The sequence below is a fragment of the Antechinus flavipes genome, chromosome 2 (assembly GCF_016432865.1).
Source record: "Antechinus flavipes isolate AdamAnt ecotype Samford, QLD, Australia chromosome 2, AdamAnt_v2, whole genome shotgun sequence".
NCBI lineage: Eukaryota > Metazoa > Chordata > Mammalia > Dasyuromorphia > Dasyuridae > Antechinus > Antechinus flavipes.
The window spans coordinates 265,322,779-265,346,925 of NC_067399.1; the positions used below are offsets into that span (position 1 = coordinate 265,322,779).

Consider the following 24,147-nt stretch of genomic DNA (forward strand, 5'->3'; position numbering starts at 1 on the left):
TAAACAAATCATAGATATGGGTGGCCATTAAGCCAACTCCTTAATTTTATAGATGAGGAAACTGTGTTTAAGAGAGATTAAGTAATTTGCCCAAAATCATATGGGTCTCCTCAACTCTACATCTAGTGGTTTATCCAGTACTATTCTAACACTGACCCTGATAAACAAATAAATGGTTTGTGATTTCCTCAATATTTATATCTTCCTGCCTCCACCAACTTGGCTAAGTTCAAAAGTTGCTACAGGAAAAAAAAAGTCTTAGGGATCAGCTTCTTGATGATGAAATTTCACTTTATTTCCTCATTCTTAGGTGACACATACCCAAACTGTTATTGGATCTCTATTCAAAGCTTTTATATCTCAATAGGGCCTCGAAGGACTCATTCCATTTAGTTAGTATAGCTTTTGAGAAGCCAAAACCATCTCTCTATAATAAGACAAATGAGGACTTAATGAAAGGAAATTATTATTAAGCATAATAATAACTATGCTGTTGTTCATTTGTTTTAACTTTTCCTGACTCCATTTTGGAGTTTTCTTGGCAAAGATACTGAAGTGATTTGATACCTCCTTCTCAAGCTCATTTTACAGATGAGGAAACTAAGGCAAACAGGGTCAAGTGACTTGACTAGAGTCACTCAGCTAGTAAGTGTACGAGGCTTGATCTGAAGTCAGTAAGATGAGGCTTCTTGACTGTATGAGCAAACGTTCTATCCAGCATGTTACCTTGCTACAAAAACTGTAGGGGTTCCATAAAAAAGGAAGTCCCAAAAATCTTGGGGGAAAAAAAAAAAGAGAGAGACTTTTAAAGCAGATAAGAGTGATTGACTTTAAGAGCAAAATAAAACCTTCCTCCTCCTAGTTGTTCACAAAGTAGTGGAGTTCTTAAATGATGATGAAGGGGAAAAAGGGAGATAGGAGACCTCCTCAAGGTGATTTATTAATTAGGTATCACATCCCACCACTGTAGGACACCTTGTGTGTCTAGGTCTTTTCATAAAGTTTTGATTAATAAAACAGTCAATAAAACAAAATTGAAAAACTGGGGGTTCCCAAGTGGGTTATCTTTTAAAGAATAGAGCCTTTCTTGAATCAAATTGTGAAATGCCAACACTATTTGAATTGATATTACAACCAAAACACAAATTTTTGGCCAATATGATCAAAAAAGGACAAGCCAGGGTTTGTCCTAAGAAAAGCACAGTTGAGAATAAGCTTATTTGCAACACAGAAGATTTCTTTCACAAAATTCCTGAGATGGTAGCCTCTCAAAATGTTCCTCAGGTTCTTCTATTCTGATGCATCCTTGAATATAATCAGTGTTTTAAAGTTAGTAAAATGAATCTGTCCACATGTCTTCAGTAAACTTTTTTTGGGAAGAATCCAATAACATCTTGGAAAAGGCTTTCAGTTATTTTGATCCAAACAAAAATGAACCTAATGGAAATTTTATATCATAATGGGGAATCAAGCAAGTAAAAAGTTGTGTATAATTATAAGAAGACTATTGGGTATCTCAAGGATTCATTATAACCAGACAACTAAATATTTGAGTTTTATGTAATCCTTTTCCAGTCGCCTTCTAAGCTACCTATTTAATCTACTCCTGTGATAAATTGTTTAACTGTCAGAATGAGGAACTCAAACCTTAAATTTAAAGCTGTCTTCAAATGTCTAATTCTCTATCCCTAAGAACAGTTTCCAAGATCAGCATATACCTAACAATTTTCTTTTTGATTTACAAGTCAAAATGAAATCTAACCCATTTAGATTCACAGAAACAAGACCAAAATGATTCTGGAGGAAAGGAAAGTACACAGAGAAGGAACATGGTTGATAACTAGAAAGAATAAAACATTATGATTGTTATTCTAACACTAAACAAAACATCTTTTTTCCCCATCAATAGTATACCTTAGAGCTATAAGTAATGCTAGGAGGATTGTGCTTTATTTATTCTCTCTATGTTTATACAATTTTATTTTGTTTTACTTTTTAGGAGGCAGGAACAGAGAAGAGTACTTTTCCTCTCCCTGAACCACAGGATTTTTTTCTGGCTGCCCAAGTCAAATTTGAAGACCTCATTAAAGATTTGAGAAAGCTGAAAAGGCAACTGGAAGGTATTGGACACTTTTCCATTATTATTATAATAATTGGCAGCATTTTTTAGATGTAGAATTGTTTACTGGTTAGTATATATTGATATATATGATTGTCATACCGTTCCACAGTCTTATGAAAATTCCCATCCTTTTTTTCTAATGTAGTAGGTTTAAAATAGTTAAATTGTTTTCATACTGTACATTTTTCTTACATACACATATATGTAAATGTTCATATTTTGATATATATGTAAACTGAGGAAGGAACATTATGGCAAAGCATAGGAAGTTGACCGTATTTCTTTTTACATTCCCTTTCTGCTTATTTCATATTTTGAAATAATTCAATGTTAAATGGAGGACCCTTCCATTTCCCCCCAACTTTATTTTTTTTTAAGGTGAAAATATGCTTTTCTTAGGCAAGAATTTTCCTCTGGCATTTCCAGAGACTTGCATTTTAACTATGGAGACATCCTTTTGCCCAAGAACATAAAGATGCCTCAGTACTGGTATAAATACAACTGAGGAGCTGTAAGAAAGACTTGGGAACAGTGTTAATGTGGAAATGGAGCTCCATGTGCCAAAGGAGGAGTCTGAGGAAATGAAAAACTTCGACTAGGAAAATTTTTATGCTAAGATATAAAATAAACATTTTTAAAAATGTTTATTGTAATAGGAAACTCAAAAATTTAACTCTTTGACTAGTTACAGCCTGAAACTTGAAATAAAATCGAGATAATTATCTTCCAGATGTAGAAATAAGCATTTATTTTTACTTTAGGCATAAAAGTTGTTTAAATAAGTGAGGTGGTGACAAGAAAATACTTATATCTTGTAAATTTTATTAAAGAAACATGTGGGTTTCTTCCTCTTTTGATATAGTTGGAGGAGTGAATCTGACTAAATGGGCAGTTCATTTAGAAATGTAAAATAGGAACTTGTGGTCGTTTTGGTCTTCCCTTCTCAGTTCCTTAAGACCTGATGGTATATGTTGTCTTCTTTCTAGTTGACCTTAAAGCTCAATTTCTTCTTGTAGTAAAACAGAGAAAACCATCCTATAGCAATTTATCCTTCCCCTTTGCAACAACTGAATCCACCTTCAAGACAGCTGCAAAGGTCAGCAATGGTAGGGCAAGATCAGTGCTTGTTTATTCAATAGAGCCATCCAAGAGTGCTCTATCTCTTCTCATCTCTTGGCCCCTGTAAAACCCTTGGCCTGCCCTCTCATGTAGTCCTTTGTGTGGAAACCTGATCTCCGTTTGATCTTTCCCCTTCTCTAACTTGCCATCCGGGGGCTGCCTCATTTGGTCTTCCTGCCTCGGCTGCCTCACTTTGACATCCCTATGATTCTGATGATAAATTGCAAAGTCAGAAGCAGGAGGGTGCCGGAGAAGAGAGTTGGAAGGTGGTGGTTTCCACTGGAACTCCTGACTTTGATTTATTTTCTTTCCTCCAGGGAAACACAGGGGTCTAGTTGAGAATCACTTATTGACTGGCTGACACTCTTCTTAGTTGATTGTAAGGAAATGATGGGGGCCCTCCAGCTCCAGTTTAGTGGCCTCACAGAGAAAGCTAGAGATACTGCTTCCATTGTTTTTCTTTTTATGTTGGGTTACAGCAAAGGATTTTAAACATTGTTTAAAAATTGCTAAAAATAGTGTATTCCTCCTCAGTATACACATTGAGATCTTACACAAAAAATACCTGGGAATCTTTAGAGATGCCATTGTTTTTTCTTTTTTTTTTCATAGATAAAAAGATGCCCAGTATGTACTTAAAGAAAATATGGACCATTGACTCTTTTATGATTTTCTTTGTTTCTAAATCTAGGCAGACTGGCCAAAGTCATGGTGGATTTGTTTGATGCAACATTCTCTTTCAGATTTAACCTCCCTGTTGATAAGATCTCGGCTTGAATTTAGATTAAATGTTTAATTGAAGAGGACATAATTTTCACACATACAGCAAAGATTTGATGAGGTTCTAAGGTTTATTGTAGCCATTAAAGTGTCATGGCTGCTGGCAAAACCCCAGAAAATATCTAAAGCTAAACCAGATGTGATTAGAAAATCCCAAGAAGCACCAGGCTCTAATTTTCTAGACAGGCACAGTCGTTTAGAAGTAAATAATTTGAACAACATTAGCTGGAGTAGATGTTACACTTTGCATTGGGATTTAAACCAAACTTCATTAGTATTCACACATAAATCAAAGATAGATATTGTCCATGACCATGACTAAGTCAAAGTGTCAATAATAAAGATTATAGTATCAATAACAACAATAAAAACTAGCATTTATGGAGTTCTTTAAAGTTTGCAAAGTGTTTTACAAATATTCATTTCAACTCTAGGAGGTAGGTACTAATATTATACCCATTTTTACAAATGAGGAAAATGAGGTAGATAGTGGAAACAGTCTTTTGAATTTGGAGTCAGATAACTTAGGTTGAAACTACAGATCTGCTATTTCTGTATATATGATCTTGGATAAGTCTCCTTTCCCTTTTCAATATTTAATTTTCTTCTCTAAAATGAGGGCATGGAACTAAATGTTTTCTTATGCTTTACAAGCCAAAATATTTCATACAAGTGTAACTAACTCCAGATCATAGGATCCTCTATAAAATGACTGAGCACTCATTATATATAGAGTTTTGGGTAGTTTCTATGAGAAGATGAAAAGGAAATCAAAGGGATCACCTGCATTTTTAAAAGAATATATAATCTGATTTGCGAGATGGAGGGGGAGAGAAAAGAAGATATACTCGTCTTTTTATGGAAAAACCCCCATAAATATATACATATTCTAAAACAGTTAAAGATAAATATGGCATGTATAAATATACAGCTTTTGTCAGAAACAGACAGATTTTCAAGGAAGTGCTTACTTGTCTGGAAGGAGATAAATGACAAGGAAGCACTGAGGAATTCATAACTGCTACCACTGTTACCATATGTTAACAAAGATAGAATTAGGTACAAGTTTTGACTATGAGAGTGCACATCCTGCCTGAAATTATTCCTTTATGCCACCTTACTCCTATTCAGAGTGGGACAGCTGCCCCAGACACATATTTCTCCCTCCCCAATACTATTGGTATTTAATATTCTAAAAATTTAGAAATCCATCCTTTGGCCATTACTTTAAAATTCCTTTAGATAGGAGATTGAAAGTTCTTTTATTAACAGATTAGGACTCAGAAGGCATAGGAGATGTCATAACTATCCATGAATAACATAGACAAAAAGAACTGAGACTAAACTCTATGGCCTTTAATTCTGTTTTGTTCTGTTAAGTAAACACATACACACACGCGCACACACACAACTATGTTTCCCTTTTAGGATTTGTTAAAATTGAAAAAAAAAATTGTGATAGTACAATTGTTCTATGAATGTCAGTGCTTTTATACATTCAAAAATAAGATCAGTATAACTGTAAACAACTTGGAAATCAGTTAACCCCTCCAAAAATCCACATTTGTTTATCACAGTCTTACAGTGGTATTTTATCCTGGCTGATGAAAAATTAATTCTGGCTGCAAAGATGACAGGTTTTAATAAATGACTTCTGAGGAATAAGTATTGTTTATTGGCACAGGAGGAGCAAACTACCCAGAAGAGTCCAGAAAAGACGGCATACTCAAAATAGCTCATCTTAGAGAAAAAATAAATATTTCTAAATCAGTCAACAATCTATATCAAGAGCCTTTTGGGTATAAAGAATCAAACTAGGACAGGATAGGAAATTAGTCAATATCATAGCAAGATCCTGCTTTGAGAAGGAATGAGTTAATAAGGCTGGAGAAGACTGCTTTTGAAACCAGTATGCACATTATGAACTCTCAGTCTTAAAATCTTCCTGATTGAGAGCCCTTTTCATGACAAAGGAATATACACTTTCTTATTCTAGGATGGGTTAGCCTAAGTATGTTGACATTTTCTCCAGATACTTCTTCACACTTGTCTGAACCACTTCCTTTCTTATGTGCCAATAAGAAATACTTGGGGCTGATTTCTCACATTTATGGGAAAGTCATGGGATCATATTTATCCTATCCACAATTTTATATATTTTAACCTTGTCCTGCCTTGACCTTCATCTTTTCTGGCTGATGAATTATGTTATTTTTTAGACTGTCTTTATATGGAAATTTCAACTTCCCCCTTCATAGCTATTCTGGAATTTTCTACTATCTTCTCCTCCTTGAAAGGAGGAAAAGATCTAGACTTTATCTTTAAGATACTATATTATAGTATCTATAATATGTCTATTATAAGATACTATATTATTTTACATGCAGGTTACAATTTCCCCCCAAATATGTTAACATATACAATCTAAATGTAGGCAATAGAAAGAAAACAATAGTGATAAAGTAAAAGTGAGCTGTTTTACTTGAAAGATATCTATTTTTTAAGTCCCAAATATATCATAGAGCACTTATTTTATTTGATAATTTTTATATTTTTCAGTGTAAACGTAAAAAAATTTACTTTTTCAAAGGAACTCCCATAAATCAACTAGTCTCTATTTTTGAGCAAATAGGTCCAAACAATAAACTACCTGGTGTTCACACGAGGTCCACCAAGGATGAAGTGATATGAAATGTACTATGTCACAGAGATGTATTTTGTACTTGTGGAGAAAGTATCCACATTGATGGAATCACAGATCCTTAACACAGTGAAATGTAAGTCCCTCCTCAGTCCCTGACACATACTCAAAGAATGGTCCCAGCACTGATCCATAGGAGACAGCACTGTTTACATGCTTCTATCCAGGAAACTATTCATTTATCCCTATCCTTGATTTATTGTCTTTGAACCAGTTCACTGTCTATGATAAAACAACTTTCTCACCCCCCCACATCTGACTGCAACTTATTATTTTGAAATTAATCTTTTGTGGAACCTTGTCAAGGGTTTGCTAAAAGTCTTGACCAACTTTTGGCTACTCATTCCCCACTCCTTGAAAACATATTTGTTTATTCTCCTCCACAGCTACTTTTAGTGGATTAATGAGTCACAATCACTCTTTGCATAAACAGCTTTGCTTTTCTCTAATAGTTTAAGTTTTGTTGAATGATCATCCGTTTGTCCAATGAAGAAGTAAAACTTACTCCTTTATTTCTGGATGGCCTTTTCTTATGGATAGCAGTCATGATAGCAGTCTGACAGTCCTTTTTGGGCACAGTTTATTCATTTATAACCAAATAATCTCCAAGTGCCTTTAGTACTCTTGCGGGTACCATCTTATCAGAGTGGTTTATTTGCTTGTAGTTTGAAACTTTGGCTTTTAATATCTCCAGCATTACCTATTATTTGGACAAATACTTAGTACTAAGAGCAAGGATCATTATTTGCCTTTTTCTGTATCCTCAGCATCCAGTATGCCTTGTAATAAGTGCTTAATAAATGCTCAATGGCTAAATGACTTGAGCAAATATTTATAACCTGATTGAGAGGCAGCAAAATATTGTAAATAGAGCTGGGCCTCAATATCAAGAAGGCCTGGATTCAAGAACAGCATTTGACCCACTTTGTTTGTGCTCCACATTACTTTAACTGGATTAGTAGAGGAAGCATCCTAATTCAGGAAAAGTAATCACAATTTCAATCCTATTTTCTTCTTCAAAAGATAATTTGGGTATGAAAGTTTTCTTTGTGCTTCACCAAGTAAAGACTAACATGAGTCTTTAGTCTTTACTGTGACTTGAGTGGTAGCCCAGGGAAATCAGTAGATTGTATATTTGGGAAAGCCTTATACAAGAACCATGTACAAGATCACAAGATGAGACTTGGGTGGTAAGTTGTTTCAGAATTGATTGAACAAGTTGATTGTTTAAAAAATCCTGTAGAGAAGTCATTGACTTCATCCTGGTGGTAACTGAGGAAAACTCCCTTGTATATGGGCACACAGATTCCTAATATTTATTTAATGGAGATATTTGGCCAGAAGAAGAGGGAGAATCCAAGACTATTATCCCCTATAGTTTCTTTTTTGAAAGCAAGTGTCCAGAGGGCTGCATGTCAGTAATCTCTTAAGCATTTTATGTTGTGAAACTAGTCATAGAATTTGAAACTTTTCATATACAGTCATTGAGGCCCATCAGATACTTCATATCAAGCAGACAGAGATAGCATGATATAAAGTTTTAGAGGTGATGTATGGGGCTTAAAAGGGAAAGTTAGTATTAAAATTTTAAATTACCTGGATAGTTAGGAGTTAGCACATATAAATTGAGTATGATAGACTATGTGATTCACTGTGTGTGAATCTATATTTTAAGAGAGATTATTTACACTGAAGAAGAAAAAATATTAACCTTTTGCTATTATAGTGATTATGCTCGTGTTCTCACAATTCCACAGCTTTAAGTGATCACATGAATGGTTTGTCCTAAGCATAGCATAAAGCAATTAGAAATCATAGAAGCTAATTACCACAAAGAAAACACTGACATAAATGAAATTTTTTTAAGAGAAAAGATAATTTGTTAATATGATTTGTTTGGAATTGTTTCATGCATACAATTTAATGGAGCTATAATCCCATCTATGTGTGTTTTCTTCCAATACTGAAGATAACAATCTTTTATATATCTTCTCATCTTATATAACTCTTGTCCATATTATATCATAGCATTTCATGAAACACCTAGATCTTTTATTTTAATTATATATGCTAGTTGAGTCAGTGAATAAACATTAAGAACCTATTATGTGCCGATTACTCACATCATTAATTATTTATTAAACTTATGTGCTAAGCACTAAGAATACAAAGGCAAGCAAAAGAAAATCCCTTTCCTCAAGGAGTTTATAGTCTGGTGGGGAAGAAAATGTGAAAACAGCTATGTACAAACAAGCAACATCCAAGAGAAGCAATGAGGAAATCAACATGTCCATCTGTGATCCCTCACTTTTGCTTCATTACCAGCCCATCTCCTTTTTTCATTATTCACTTCTTCTGTTATCCCATATGCCTTTAATTTTGCTGATAGGTTGTCACTAAAAATATGTTGAAACCTATCTGTGTCTTCCATGAGTCAGTCTCTGTCTCTCTGGGTCTCTGGGTCTCCAACTCCCTTTCTTTGTCTCTGTCTCTTTCTCTCTGTCTCTGTTTCTATCTCTGTGTGTATGTGTGTGGTTGTATGTCTGTCTCTCCCTCCCCCCCCTCTTTGTGTCTGTCTTTCTCTCTCTGCTTGTCTCTCTATCTCAACTCCCCAGCCCTACCTCCCTTGGAATATCTATAACATCAGTTCTTCACAAACCATAGTGATTTAACATTTGTAATCAATAATAAAACAGGATAACATTTGTTTTTGTATTTAAAAGACAGGGTTTTTGTCTTGAGAATCAAGCACTTCATAGTTTCCCAAATGCATTCCTATTCACTTTCTTTCTCCTATTCAATTCTGGGCACAATTCTGCCTACCTCCAACATCTGTCCCAAATACCATGTGCTGATTTTGCTATCTCTATAGACTGATCTTTTCTGTGTTATAGACTTTGTCATATGTATCTTTGTTGCTCACCTAGTGCCTGCCATAGTAGGTGCTTAATGGTTGTTAAGTGAATGAATGAGTCAGTACCAATCCAGATGCCTCAATAAAAGGGATAAAAACTGTTTCCTCTTTCTTTGATCTCTTTTAGGCCTCTTCATGTACATAGATATTTATAGTACTTGTTTTTGTGTTAGCCAGAGATTAGAAACCAAAAGGATGTACAACAATTAAGGAATGGCTGAATTAAGTTATGGTAAATGAATGTGTGCTATAAAAAATATGAGGGAATTGACTATACTTTCAAAAAGACATGAAAAGAATTGTATGAACTGATACAGAGTAAAATGAGCAGAAATAGGACATTTTATACCATAAAATCAACATTATAAAAATGAATAATTTTGAGCATTCTTATAAAATGATGAAGAATGAAATAAGCAGAACCAGATAAATTTATGCTATTATGGAAATCCTTGTTTTGTTTCATTAATTGAAAATAAAATAAATGTTAAAAACAAAACTTTAAAAAATCAATTATAACAATACTATAAAAACAATTTTGAATGCTTATCTTTATAATGATCATTTATGATTCCAGATGACCAGTGGTAAAATATTGTTTCAGAAAAGTTATAGATGCAGAATGATGCATTTGCATTTTGTGTGCAGCTACTTGAGGAATTAGTTGTGCTTGACTACATACAAATTTGTTATAAGAAATTTGATTTCTTTTTTCCCAGCAGAGTGGGGTGGAAAGGGAGAAAAAACAGATTTCTAATTTTTTTTTTTAAAGAGAGGTAGGGATGAAAGATGCAGATGTGAAATGTTAGATGATATCACTGTGTAATTAGTTTTACTTAGCTGATTTTACTTTGTTGTAAGAGAATTTTCATAAAATAGGATTTATCTATAAATGTTTGTAATGGCTCTCAAATCATTAGTAAAATAAACTCTCAGGTAAGGACTGTACTTTTTATGCAATTTATAATCTTTTGCCTACCTAGTCTATATGACTTTTATCCATGTTCTACCTCCCCACCTCCACCCCATAAATTCTCTGTAGGGAGTTGCTAACAGCCTTGAGAAGTTATATAATAGTGTCACATAACCAATATATACTAGTCAAAATTTGAACCCTTGGCTCTGAGGCCAACTTCTACTATGTCACACTTCATGGTGATAATATGGATTTTTTTTAGAATCGTGTATGTGAAAAAGTTATATTCATGAAATGAACCTCTCTTTAGCAATCACCAAAGGATTTTAAAGCTACTATTGACTAGCTTATTAGCTTTTTTTCTTTCCCTCCAGTATGAATTTGTGCCAGTAGTTTTTTTAAATCTAAACTGCAGTGCAAGGCCCAATACATTAGCCAGAGTGCTGAGCATGTTGCTATGGTGTCAAAAATATTTAGTTTTGCAAGCAAAGTGTTTTTTTTAAATAAAAAATACTTTGATTTGATTTATGTTTGCAAAATGATTTCAACAAAGCAAACTTAAGGAATGGGATTAAGCATTTCACAAAGACAGTGGGTGTAAAATGTTGATCTGCATCGTGGTGACTTTAGAGGCAAAGTATTCAGTTAAATGGAGTATGATGGGGAAAGGTCACATATTTCCCAAATGGAATGCCTTCAAAGACAAATTGTGTTGTGCAAAAAGAAGGACCAAGAAAAATGAAACCTAGTTCATCTGTTTGATTACCAGAAGAATTTTGTATTTTCATATATAAGTGTCTCTGAGGAGAAGCAGTATTGTTTTATAGTAGAAAGGAAACATAGTCTCCTGGAGGCAAAGAGTTTGATTTCTGGTTCTGTTACTTACTACCTGGTTGATCTTAGGGAAATCATTCAATGCTAGTGGACCGCAGTTTCCTCATTTATAAAATGATGGGGTTAAAATGGATATTTTAAAGTTCCTATGCAGGTCTAAGTAAAAATCCTGGTAAAGCTATGACTATGACTCCTTCATGTGAAGAGTGAGTTAGAATTTCATTTTATACTATTTCAACCCTCTAATTAATTTTAATTAAAAATTGGTCTTAATTAAAAGTGATTGTTGTTGAAGAGGACCAAAATAATATTACTATTACAATCAAATTAGAGTATGTCTACTATGGCTGATCAGACCAATGTGAAAGAGTATGAATGATAACTGCCTTGGTGTTTTCCTTAAGAGTCAAAACTAAAATCTTGGAGTTCAAGCCATAGCTTCATTTGACCTTTTCTAGCTTTATCTCCTGGGAAATCACCTGTCTTCCCAAGCATGGTTCTTCATGCAAGTACCAGTATATGTCCAAGCTCTAGTCTTCAAATGCATCATGATTTTTCTGCTTCTATCCCTTTGATCAAGCTGTTCTCTGTGTCTAAAATGTCATCCCCTTGGCCCTTTGTCCCATATCATTTTCACATGTTAAAATTATATCCATCCCAACGTAAATATCTCATGTCCTATGACATCTTCCCTAATGAGAGATGAATGAGTTCAGATCTCACTTCTTTTTTATGATCCATTTGTTCTTAGAAATATTTCTTAATCTTTCTGTGCCTCAGTCCCCCACCTTTAAAATAAAAGAATTGAAGTAATGATTTCTGTTTTCCCTTATTGCTCTAAAGTTTTAAGCCTATGATTTCACCTCTCTCCCTGCAACTTAAAGTGATCTCTCTTCTGAAAAGTCATTTGAAGTTTGTAGTTTGGGGGAATAGAGCCCCAGATTTAGAAGCAGAAAACATGATATATCAACTCTGTTATTTACTAATCTTATGATTTCAGACAAATCACTTAAAATCTTTAAATCTTTCTAATCAATGAAATTAGAATAATGATACTTAAATGCCTCAACAGGTAACTGTGAAGAAAAAATTAGATTGTATAAAATAATATTTGCAAATGATACATATTTATGAGCTCTGTGTGTGTGTATGTTTGTATATATCTTTTTGTGGCGCTCACTTTATTCTACTATTTATTCTATTTATCTCTTTTGTTTGTTAAACTATAAATTCTCACATGGCAAAGATTAATTACCCTTTGTGTTTCCCCAAGTGATTAGCACAAGGCTTTGGATATAATACTCACAAATTAGAATTTGCCCTGGCTTCCTTCAAATTTCCAATAAAATTTCACTTTCTACAAAAAGCCTTTCCCAATCTCCTTTATTGCTAGCCTTTTCCCTATTGATTATTTGGAATTTTAATGGTAAAAGATTATTTGGTGATTATTTCCATTTTATTCTATATATAGCTTGTTTATACAGTCATTTGCATATTGTTTCCCCTATAGTCTCCTTGAGAGAGGCTTTTGCCTCTTCTTATATCCTTAGAACTTAGCATAGTGCCTAGCACATAGTAGTGAATGTTTATTTGCTAATGGAAGCTTGGAAACCACTTATGTTTAGTAGATACTTAATAAAAGCTTTTGACTTGTGTCTTGAAAACTGAATTGACATCCAGTTTTCCGTAACTGTTTCTACAAGTAATATAGTCCGATTGGGTGATTTAATACTTTTTATTAAAGGAAAACAACTAGAAGTCCTAAGATTTTGGGTACTGATGGCTTGGTCAACCCTTAGGCTATATCATATTTATTACTTTGATAGAATGCTTGAAAGAATGTGTAGACCTTCAACTTAGATTGTCCTTTACCTGATGGTTCTAATATTGATACCTTGCATCCTATAGCTGAATTCCTTTTTCAGGATTGTATTTTAAAAGAAAGAAAACCCAACTTACAGAAAGTTTGTAGATTACTTGGGAATATTAAAACATTTTCTTCCCCAGACAAATTGTGTGCCCCAACAAGGGAACAGAGTAAATACTGGAAATAGTTAAGCATTTGGAGTAGGAGGACCTCTGCTGCTTACTACCTATGTTGACTTTAGGCAAAACACTTTAACTTCACCAGGCCTTAGTTTCTTCATCAGTAAAATTAGAGGATGAGATTATATGACTTCTGGAGTTCTATTCAACTCTAGAAATGTAATCCTATGATCCTAGTTAGACACAAACTTGCTTTAAGTCACAGTAATAATTCTTAATACCTGACTCATTGTGGGGGAAAAGAAACAAAAACATTCTGGGCACAGATAGGTGGTGCAGTAGATAGAGCACCAGCCCTGAAGACAGAAGGATCTGAGTTCAAAACTGGCCTCAGATGCTTAACACTTCCTGGCTGTGTGACTCTGGGCAAGTCACTTAGCCCCAATTGCCTCAACAAAAAAAAGAGAAGAAAAAGAAATGTATCAATTCCAGAATGTACCAATTTAGAGAAAGCCTTCAGCAAAGATGGCATCTCCCATTTCTAGTCAGAATCTTTTTGGATTTCTGGGACTGATCTTAGAGAAGAATGACATTTTGGTCATATACACAAAAAGAGGGGGTGGGGGGGAAGGTAGAACAACTTTTGGGTCTGTATCTCAAAAAGATCATAAAAAAGGGAAAAGGCCCCACATGTGCAAAAATATTTGTGGCAGGTCTCTTTGTAGTGTCAAGGAACTGGAAACTGAGTGGATGCCCATCAATTGGAGAGTGGCTGAATAAGTTTTGTTATGTGAATGTTAAGGAATATTATTGTTCTATAAGAAATGATCATCAGGCTGACTTCAGAAAGGGCTAGAGAGACTTATGGAAAGTAATATTAAGTGAAATGAGCAGAACCAAGAAAACTTTGTACACAGCAATAAGATTATGTGATGATCAATTGTGATGGACTTGGCTTTTTTCAATGAGTTGTTGAATATGCTAATTCCAATAGACTTGTGATGGAAAGTGCCATCCACATGCAAAGAGAGAATTATGGAGACTGAATGTGGGTCAGAGTATAATATTTCCACCTTTGTTGTTTGCTTGTTGTTTTTTTTTTCCTTTCTTATGTTTTTTTCTCTTTAGATCTGATTTTTTTTTTGACAGTATGACAAATATGGCAATATGTTTAGAAGAATTGCATATGTTTAACCTATATTGGATTGTTTGCTGTCTTTAAGAGAGAGTAGTGGGATAAGAGGGAGAAATTTTTGGAACACAAGGTTTTGCAAAGATGAATGCTGAAAACTGTCTTTGCATATATTTGGAAAAATAAAAAGTTAATTAAAAAAGGTAGAGCAGGTAGGATAGGGGAAGTGTATTAACTGCCTTATCCCTGTCCCTGTCTTTTAAAAATATTATCCTAATTGCTTTATTATCATTTAAAATTTTCAAAATCCTTACATAACAAGTAATCAGTATAAACAAACACATAAAATCACAATGTTAGGCAAGCTGTTATCCATGCTACAAACAATTTTGTATCTAAGGACTTTGCCTAATCTTTTTTCAACCTAGTTAAGTATTCTTGCTTTGTTTTTCAATTTACACAAAAATCCAATGATCTCTGAGCATATTTTTTGGCCAAAAACTAGCTCCTTTTAATAGATACGAATTCATTCAGAGTTAGAGGTTCAATTCTAGCTCTTTCTCATTGATCATTTGACACTAAATAAGACTTTTTACCAACTTAGCACTTTTATTTCCCCATTTGTCTAATAGTTCATTATTTGTAGCCCTTACACATAACAACTAATTAAATTATCTGTAAAGGACTGCTTGCTTATGAAAATGTGAAAGCAATCAACCAACAAATATTTGAAGTGAGTATTTATAAGCCAAGGATTTTAGCTTATTGTATTACATGTAATAACCTTTAGAAGGAATTTTTAAAATACAGTTGAGAATAAATAAAGCAGCTTTATGGTTCCAGTCTTACCATGAGTACCTGACTAAACAGGATTCAGAGAAAATAAACCCTTTTTTTGCCTTTTTTCCCTTTCTGGGCTTGAGCTTTAAAACTTTTTTCACAACACTGAAAGACAAAGTTAACTGAGAATAAAATGTATTCCTAAACTGACCTTTTCTGAGCCATCTCCCTTCTTTCTTTCATTATTCCTAGTATTGACTCTTCCTTGGGTGTTCTGACCTTCAGTGCATTTCATATCCTCAAAATCATTTCAAATATCAACAGAAAGGAATCATTCTTCCAAGTATCCCACAATAATCCAACTTGTCACTCTGTGGGACATAGATTGTCAGCAATATCTGGACCAAAGAACTTTCGCCAAGCCATAACTCAAGAAGGGATTGGATCAGTGATAGATTTTCAGGAGAGTATGACTTTAAGTAGTTGAGGTCAGAAGAATTCCCATTAATGCCATTGAAAATTGAGGGCAGGCCAACTATTGTCCAGTCTAATTTACCAACGTGGAACTATTTCTGGTTGTGCTTTTGGTTTTCAGACAGGTCCTAAGACATATTGGCTTCTAACTGATTGACACTGCAGTCTTCTTTATGACAAAGCCTTGTTTATAAACCTCAATTCGTCTGACAGATTTACAAGTATCTGTGGAGTTTTAAAGAAGATTGCCTAATAGGCATTAAGTGAGACACATAGGACTTTGTAAATATTTTAGCTGGAATTGGGGATTTTGAAAATTTTTGAGCCAAATATTGCATTAAATCTGAAGACAGTGGCAAATTGATTAGCAGAGGCTTCCAGCTTTTTCCCTTTGCCAGTGGTTCCCATAGCAAGATCTGAAATATCAGGAGAGGACATATCCAACAGTTTTGACTCTGAATTTTTAAAATAACTTTTCAACCTCTTTTTTCCCCTACTATTTCTTTCTTCCTCTTTATTTTCTTTCACTGTCTCCTTCCCTCTATTTTTCCTTCTGTTTCCCTTCCCTCCTCACTTTTTTTGCTTATGAAAATGTGAAAGCAATCAACCAACAAACCTTTGAACTTTCTTTTTTATCTGTAAACCTTTTCTCTGTAAAACTTTGTTTCTCTCCCTTTCTTCCTCCCTTCCTTTCTTTAGTCTTTTGCTCTCCTTTTCTTCCTTTCTTTTTTTTTTTTTTAAATAGCTTTTTATTTACAAGTTATATGCATGGGTAATTTTACAACATTGACAACTGCCAAACCTTTTGTTCCAATTTTTCCCCTCCATCCTCCTACCCTCTCCTCTAGATGTCAGGATGACCAATATATGTTAAATATATTAGAGTATAAATTAAATACAAAGTAAGTATATATTTTGCTGTACAAAAAGAATCGGACTCCAAAATATTGTACTTTTCTTTCTTTCTTTCCCCAGTCTTTTTTCTCCCTTTCCATTTCTCTCTCCCTCCTTGTTTTCTACCCCCTCGTCCTTTCCTTTTTCCCCTCTCTCCCTTCCTTCATATCTCCACTCTTTTTCTTTTTTCTCTCTTCATGATTATCTCTCCTTTTTTAGTCCCCCATCTCCATCTTCTTCCCACATTCCCTTCTTCACCCTCCCCCTTCTACCTACCTCCCTTTCTTTATTCTTTACTTTTCCCCCTTCTTATTCATTCTTTCTCTCTTTTTCTTTTCCTCATTTCTCCTTATTTGTTTCCCATCTTTCTCTGTTCTATATCTCTTAAAGAACTACTTTGAAAATAGAAAATTAGTTAATTGTGACTAAATAATTGAAGCAGAATCAGGAATGTGAACCAAGAGGTCAGGAAGGCAGCAGAAGGTTTGCAGGTGTCCTGGATTGAGTAATATGAAAACAGGTTGCTTTTGCTAAAGTAATTGAGTATCTTTAATCACTGACTTTTCTGTAATCAGCTACTGTTGTGTCAATAATAAAGTGGGCTAAAGATTTATGTTGATTCTACAGCTTAAGAGTTTTTAACTTGTGAATAAATTTCCCCATCATATCTTGAAGCATCAGAAATGACCTTTAAGAAAGCATCACTTTATCTGGGTTAGTTCCATCAACCAACAAGCATATATTTTGTTTTTACTATGTGTCAGGTACTGTGCTATGCTACAAAAGGCCAAATAACAAAAATCATTCCTACTCTCAAGGAACTTACATACTAAATAGGTCAATACAAAATATATGCAAAGTAGTTGGGAAAACTTGAGTTGGTGGTTGGAGATGCAGAAGGAATTGGAACGACTACTGTAAAAGGCTATTTGAGTTGAGCCTTAAAGTAAGGCAGAGATGTCAAAATGGAGAGCATTCTAAGTACAGAACACAGTCAGTGCAAAGGTATAGACATAAAGATGAAGTGCTGCATATAGTTCATTTTCTGCATTTGATTTTAAAACTACTACTTCATTATGTGGAGCGTCATTGAAGTATTACACATCTTTTTAAATTTCAAGGGTTATATTCTTCTTCATTGTGATGATATGATCTTTTAATAAACATGTAGTCCAGGACTATGTATAAGTGGATACCAGACCAGATCTAGGTTAAGTTGAAAAGTAGTAATTCTTCAGAATTACTTTTTCTTTTGGTGACCTTTTCCCCCTCCTTGAGACTCCATACTTCCCTAAAACCCATTCCTTCAGACTTAGAGGTTGAGCTCTGACTCTACTGCATTATTAGATTCATCCTAAATACTACTTTTACTAAATCAGCTCCAGTTTAGACTGCATACTCATATCCCAAACCAGACCTTTCTTGACTCCCTTTCTCCATTCTAATCAAAACTAAATTCCCTATATCAATTGCCTTGAGGGCCTATGCTTCCTCTGTCTAATCTGTTATTCCTAAAATGTTTATAGATACTTCTTCATTAATGTGCTACCCTTCCAGAATAACATATTTTCTTTTTAACAGCAACCTTCAGAAGCCAGTGATTGAAGTGTCTGAAGGAATATCTCTAATAGTGGATATTTCAGTCCCTGTGGAAGCTAAGGGAAAAGTAGCTGGGTCTCTCTTAACCCTTGAAAGCATGCCATATAGGCAGCTACTTACTCTGCCTACCATTGAGGTTGAACCTAATGTACATAGGTCTTAATATTATTGAAATGCTGGTGTGTCCCAGACCAAGGTTCAGCATGACTACAATCAGCAGAATGGAAATTCTGACTCAGTTGCGGTTTGATAGGGAGAGCTGTTGAATAGCTCTGTAGACAATTTCATGCAAAGATTGTAGTCGGTGGCCCTTCCTGGCAAATCTTTCCAAAGCCTTAAAGCATGTTGGCATGCCTTCACTTGGCCCTGTCACTTATGGTTAAGTTTTTTTTTTTTTTTTCACAGAAAATGCCCATGATCATGGGACACTAAGGTGAATTTGATCTTGTCCAGCCTCCCTCTGTGGAGTGAATCAGCATCATGGGATTTCCCCTGAGCTCAAACTTTCATGGTGGGTTGATTTTTGCAGAACATTTTTCTAGGAGAAAGGAGTGTCCACTTTGGGGATTTGTGTTTCTTGTTGCCTGAGACCTGTTAAGAGTCTTAATTTTAAAAGGTCATGGTCTCCCACTGCATCCAGGTCATCTCCAATAAACCTGATCTATGTCTTGCCACTGGACCCAGATGGCTCTAGAGGAAAGAATGAGACTGGTGACTTTGCACAGCCCTCCCTGACTTAAATTCAATTCACTTGCAAGTCATGCCATCAGCTTCCCAAAGTCATGATCCTTTTTGTGAACAAAGAACCTTCCTTCCAACCAGAATTTCCCTGTAAAATGTCAAAACAAAATACCAAGTGATGGTATTGTTGGGACAAAGTTTTTATGAAATAATTGATAAAGAAAAAGCTTCTGAAATGTCATTTCATCTCTTTCCTTACTTCTAAATGAGCACAAACCTAAAATATTAAAGGCAAATGAAAGTTCATCTAATATGAAAGACATCAAAAGAAAAAGATTCCAAGAGCCTCCTTTACCCTTTTGGATTATTGTTCTCTGGATAGATAAATTCTTTGTCTAAACTCAATTCATGCTCCAACTAAATCCTATTCCTTTTTGCTCTTCATGAAAACCATAAAACACTCTTTGCTATTTTCTTCCTGAGGATAAACAGTACCACTTAATGTAGTTTTTCCTTATAAGTTTCATTTTCTGTAGTTGGATGGTTTAATAGAAAAAAGTCCTACTTTTTGAATCAGAAGACATGGTTTCAGAAATCTAATTATGCTATTTATTACCTGTATGATTACAGGGAAATCATTTCATTTACCTCAATTTCCTTTTCTGTAAAATAGAATTGGGCTTGATTTTATCTTTTAGGTATAATAATCAGGCAGCTAGATAAATAGAATATTGGGCCTGGAGTTAGGAAAACCTGAGTTCAAACCTGACCTCAGATAGTAGTGGTGTATCCTTAGACAAGTCTGTCTGCCTCCATTTCCTCAACTTTAAAACGAGGATTGTAATAGCACCAACTCTCAGGATGGTTGTGAGTATCAAATGAGATAATTTACCCAACAAATATTAATTTTTAAAGAAATTATCATGATTTTATAGAGCAGAGATCCATCAATTATTTTATTTTATTGCCTGACTGATTTCCAATTCTAAATCAAGGAATTTGTGATTTCAGCCAGTAGAGACATGAGGGAAAAATAATGCAAACATGAAAAAGAAAAAGTACAAAAGTATGAGAGCACACACACACAAAGAAAGGCAGGCTAAAATCAGGGAATTTTGAATAGTCTGTTTTGCTTGCAACCTATAATGTGTGAAATAGAAATCATACCATGCTAGAGATGGTGGAAGAAAAAGATGTTTATCTTAGAGAAGAGAAGTAGCAGAGGACTTAATAGTTGTCTTCAAGTATCTGAAAGATCCCCATAGGTAAAAGAAAGGTAAGACTTGTTTTGCTTAGCCTCAGAGAAGAGAATTTAAGTTCATTTCCTTTTATTCTTCCTTACAAGATATGTACAAAAGTAGATGGTGGCTTTATTTCTGAAACTTCCACACTTAACAGCTGTCGGTAGGCAGAATGAGCTGCTTCAGAATGTGCTAGTTTCCCCGTCTTTGGAGATCCTCCAGTACAGAACTGTCAGGGACATTCTGGAGAAATGTCCATTCAGATAGGAGTTGGACTATATGACAATCTTTTGAAGTCCATCCATTGCAACTCTTAAATTGTCTCTCATAGGTAGACAATATCGCTTAATCTAAGAATCCAATATTTGCTTCCAGAGGCCCTACCACATTCAGGTTTGAATCTACCTTTCCTCCACTCTCCAAAACTGCGTCTGGTTCTGTAATTAGACTGGCTTGCAAGAGAGTGTTCCTTCTGCCCTCGTTTGTCTCAGTGTTTCAAATTGTATTGTAGCAGTAACAGCTGGAATAAAAAGGCAGATTTCACAGTCTCTTTGAGATTTTTCTACTGCCTCCATTTGCCACCTAAGAGAGCTTTGAGCATCTCAGAGCAAAGGAAAAAGTAAACGTGTGTGTGTGTGTGTGTGTGTGTGCGCGCGTATGCGTGTGCGTGTGTGTATAAAAATTGAATCATTTTGCTCCAGTAGTTGGATTCTTCCCACATAACAAAACCTGATAAGAGAATGTGTCATCTTTATCAGAAGTCTTTTTGCCCCTAAATTAGCTATTTTTTATCTTTATGTTCTTCATTCTCTCATTCGTTCTCTCTCATCTCCATATCTCCATATTCTCTGTATCTGTATGCCAAAGATAAACCCTAGAAACTTGTTAATTTCTCAGTTTCCTCATTTATACTATCTGGCTGTATGATTTATTTCTGACTGAAGGATTTGTTTGCTGAACAAATAAATGGTTTATAGAAACTGTTAGTACACCAAAAGAATGTTTACTTTTTTTAAACTCCTCTGTATGCAGGTTGTCATACTAATACCCTGTAACCCTGTTCTTTCAGTCACAGAGCCCAGCTCTTCGCTGGGTAATACTTCCCTATTGGCTACTCCCTGTTACCACCTCTCCTCTTCAAATTTGTGTTCTTTCATCAATTAAGTCAGCAATAAGAAAGTACCCCAGACACTCTGGTAATGGGCCTTTAAAGTTCGTTTTTTTTGCCTTCAGTTTTCTGAATGACCATGACTCTTTTTCATTTTGACTTTTCCTTTGTCTTGTATCCTGAAAATATGGCCCTTATTTTCAATAATTTAGCTGAGGCTATGTTAAACTTTTCCTAATTGCCTGAGAAATTTTCATATAACCCTGGAAATATAGGCATATAAAATAAGTATCAAATCAAACATTCCTTAATAACAAATCATAATTTCATAACCCCCACATTTAGTTATAAGATCCCATATTGGGATCTAGCTGGGATTTAGCTCTTACTTTGGGCTTTGATGAGCCCTTTATTACTCAAGAAAAACATAGGAAATTGAAATTACAAAGGAAAAAAAAATAGAAGTTTGTGTGCCTATCAATTATCAATTCTGGCTCTACATACAAATATTCCAAGAGCTAGGATCTAATCCAGCTGGTCCCCCTTAGTTCATTAGTATAACTAATGAGTCCTGAGAAGTGGTCACATTATTTGATTCATACTATTGATTACATGTAAAACCTGGAAATTGGTTCCAGCTTAATGGAAACACACAGTGTGAATTCAAATAATACAAGTACTTTTTGAGATGTATTATTCACACTATTCAGGACCTGTCTTTTTCAGTTCCTCTCTCTCTTCCCTTAATGAGTCAGCTGCCAAATTTTGACTAGGATAAATTTTAGGTAGAACTCTGAATTTCTAATTTATGTATATTTAGTTTGACAAAAGCTATGAGATATGCCACCTATGTCCGAATTTCTTTCTCCAGCCCTTAACTCCAATTATGGGAGCTTCCACTCTAGCAGGCATCACCCTTTCTATGCAAATCTATTGTTGACCTCTATATGGATCTTTCTCCTGGATATTGAGCCTACAATTAATTTACAGGTACTCTCATAAATGATCACAAAATTAATAAGATTACATGTTCAGACTTAGAAGAACTTTGATGTTCAGTAGCCCTCATATTAGAGATAAGGATCTGAAGCACCCAAAAACAAAAAAAAAAAATAGTGATCTGTCCAAAGGTCATGAGTAGTAGAATTGAGTTTTAAATCTTTAAATCTGATGCCAATCCAGTGCCATAAAAATCTGCAAGTATAATGAATTCAGAGAATTATAGAAAGACTTACATGAGCTGATGCAATGTGAAGTAAGCAGAGCCAGGAAAAAAAAAAAAACATACCCAATAATTGCTTTTCTAAATGATATTACACAGTAGACCACCACACCTTTTCTATTAAGCAATGAGCAAGTGTTTTTTGTGTGCCCATGATATGTCTGGGATTGGAGATACAAAGACAAAAAGGGGGCATTTTTTACCTTTAGTAAAAGTGTGTTTGTGTGTGTATGTGAATTGAATATTTATTAGCATATTCCTTAATATATACATATAATTATATTGTGGGTATTTATGTATATATAGTTTACATAGCCAATGCTAGGTAACAGCTGGCACAGTAGATAGAGCATTGGTCTGGAGCCAAGAAGAACTCAGAGTGACACCAGGCAAGTGTCTCAATCTCTCTCTGCCACAGTTTCCTCGACTGCAAAATGAGAATAATAATTTCATATATATATATATATCCAATAAGCATTAAGAGTTCCTACTAGGTGTTAGGTACTGTACTAAGTGCTAGAAATACAATTAATAAAAAGAAAGGCACTCCCTACCCTCAAGGACTTACAATTTAAAGGGGGGACAATACCCAAAAGAAATCTGGAAAGGCAGAAGATGAGACCAAAGGGTATCCAGCATGGGGGCCTCTTGTTTCTTTCAAATGAAGCTAGGCAAAGCAGCAAAGGCAGAGGGGAATGAGTCAAAAAAGCCTAGTCTTTGCCCCCCATAAAGGAAGACATTGGGAGGTGTTTGATACTTCACCTTCCAGACCTCCAGACAGGAGGAGAGAAAGCTGAAAGAGGTGGTGTCAGTCAGGGCTTGCCTTAGCCATTTGGTATGGAGATTAAAGATAATGACATGTCTTCAAGGAAATGTGTAAATGTGTGATCACAAAAAAAATGATAAGTTGATCATATGATAGGAACAAGGAATAACAGGTAGACTGCTTGAATGTCTCCTAGAGAAAATGAGGAAGACCCTGGATCATTAGATTGACCTCCAAAGTGAACTTAATGTAACAAGAATCCCACAGGAAAAACAAGAATAAATAAATTGCAATTTGAGTCATTGTAAAGAACATTCAAATTGATTAGATCACAGTATCATTTGATCATTTCTATCATTAATCATGTTAGTAACACTTCACCACAACCTCATTAAGCTTCAGAAACAAAATAATAAACATACACAGTGTATCACTTAACCAGTCCCAATAACTTATTTTTATGACCTAAGGGACACTAATGGTTTTTGTTAAATATATCATTAGATTAAAGAGAAAAGACTCACTCAGTTTTATGGTTTGTTGATTATTGATGGACTATTCATTGATGAAATATATAAAAATGTGAATGAGTGAGGATTAATAATGTCCTTGACTATAAAGGTAATTAGTAAATTCTCTCCTTAAAAGACATCTCTTGATATTATGCTAGTGGGAGTAGTTTGCTTCAGCCTTAAAAGTAGAGCCTTCTTCCCTCTACTGATCCACAATTCCTTAATGGAATATCTTTACTTCTCTACTCCCCGAAATTCTCCCAGTTCAGTTCTGGGGACTGCTATATATCCTTAGACTAGAAGAGAGCCTTTCCTGAGTCAGCATAAATATAGTATCCCATAGAGTCCTCAAGACTTTTATGTTAA

General features: G+C 34.7%; 1 protein-coding gene across 2 annotated transcripts in view; it reads left to right on the forward strand.

The window, feature by feature from the left end:
• LOC127549190 (formin-like) overlaps window positions 1-24,147 on the forward strand; it is a 344,725-nt gene that overhangs the window by 212,272 nt on the left and 108,306 nt on the right. For both annotated transcript variants that reach the window (XM_051977020.1, XM_051977021.1), the window contains one exon: window positions 2,000-2,120. In XM_051977020.1, coding sequence (XP_051832980.1) covers window positions 2,000-2,120 — 121 coding nt within the window. The remainder of the gene's footprint in view (window positions 1-1,999; window positions 2,121-24,147) is intronic.